Genomic DNA, 1,618 nt, shown 5'->3' with positions numbered 1-1,618 from the left:
ATTCACTTGTGTTCAGAGAAGAAACGATTGATGGTTGGCATCACCTCCGGAGGGCGTGTGCGAAGAAACTTTCGGAGGCTGTGTTGTGCATATTTTTCACCTTCCTCTTGGTTCTCTAGGACGACCGTTGTACGGTGAGCTTTGTTGATTCTACATATGTCACATACGAACAATTCAATAAAAAGTCGAAATCCATCATAAAAACTACTTTAAAAAAAGGCGCGCTTTCACATTTAGATTAGTATAGGGCCTGTTTGGTCCCCATTATTTCAAATTTTAGGGGTTGTTTGAGCCCCATTTCTTTTTCAAAAAAATGCATTTTACAATAGTATTATGATGGAGAATATATGGTTAAAAATAAGAAAAAGTTTCAAAAAAATGCATTTTATTCTGTTGTAGAATGTATAGTCAAAATTGGGTCAAATCAATGTTCAAAAATATATTTTGATGGAAAAATAGGGCTCAAAAAAGGGTTAATGTTTGGAATAGTACTTTTTTATTTTTTTATTTTAAGAATGTGAAAAAGAAAAATATATATTTTTTGGGATTACGTGTAATACTATTTTATTGAAGAACATCTGATTAATAAGAAGTAAGAGAAAAATAAATTATAATTTTAATGATGATTAAACAGGGGCATAGTTTATTTATCAAGTGACTAATGAAAGTTTTATAAATAGTTCATGGTGAGAATTGAACATGAAATTTACATATCTCGTATAATAGTGGATTAAATGATTATATCTAAAAAGTTAAATTACAACAGTATACCTCACATCGGGATTCAAAAAGACATTTCTCGTTAGCTGAAATAGGCACATCCCAGTGACGAAAGTCATGGCAGCCACAAGAGGGTAAACCTGTCACATACGAAATTAATTAAAAGTTTCAATTTGGAAATCATTACTATTTTTTTGAAAAATTAATTAAGACAAAATAATTTATGTAAACAATTAAAATTTTGTAGAAAAATAACATATATTTTGCTATTATTTTTTATTTGAGTATAAGTTATCCTAACATGAAACCTGCAATAAAGTTAATTATCATTTGAATTTCACGGCAAAAGCACATAACGACATGTAATTTTAATCTAAAATTCTATTTTGAAAAAAAAAAAAAAAAAGGGCCACTACATTTGTTGAGTCAATTTCAATTTTTTCAACATATTGTCGATGACTAGCGGCTAGCAATTTAGAAACCACTTTTCGCAAAATCTATTCTTAAAAAATAGGTTTAATATGACTAAACTAACGAAAAAGAAGCAGATAGAATTTCTCCGAAGCGATCGCACTTACGTACCTCGGGTTTCATCCAACGACCCATATAATCTCTTTTTAGTGCTTTTTGTATTGTTGATACTTTGAGAAGCTAAGTGTATACGCTTCTTAATGTGACAGGTTATAAATATAACAGCCATGCAATATATGTATTTATACTTGTGACTTTGGAAAGGTAATTGCATGGAAATAGAATATTTCCCATTTGCAATATACAGATTGCGATTGCTTGGATAAGTATAATTAGAAGCCCGTATTTCTGTGGGCTGTGAAGAAAATTTTGACTTAAAGAAGCAAAACCAGGTGCTTAGCCTTCTGTTTTCTTCTTCTTATGATCC

The 1,618-nt window shown here is 30.3% G+C and overlaps 1 protein-coding gene across 1 annotated transcript; it reads right to left on the bottom strand.

The window, feature by feature from the left end:
- Positions 1 to 2: 2 nt before the first annotated feature.
- Positions 3 to 1,416, bottom strand: LOC111397690. Its single transcript, XM_023024688.1, has 3 exons — positions 1,303 to 1,416; positions 772 to 860; positions 3 to 150 (listed from the first exon to the last, which is right to left on the bottom strand). Exons 1-3 carry the CDS (start codon positions 1,324 to 1,326, stop codon positions 3 to 5), a joined length of 261 nt encoding a protein of 86 aa, XP_022880456.1. The 5' UTR covers positions 1,327 to 1,416.
- Positions 1,417 to 1,618: the final 202 nt, after the last annotated feature.

This window comes from Olea europaea, chromosome 7, assembly GCF_002742605.1.
Source record: "Olea europaea var. sylvestris chromosome 7, O_europaea_v1, whole genome shotgun sequence".
In the NCBI taxonomy this organism is placed as follows: domain Eukaryota; kingdom Viridiplantae; phylum Streptophyta; class Magnoliopsida; order Lamiales; family Oleaceae; genus Olea; species Olea europaea.
The sequence above is the reverse complement of the archived record's forward strand: the minus strand, read 5'-3'. Positions and strand labels throughout refer to the sequence as shown.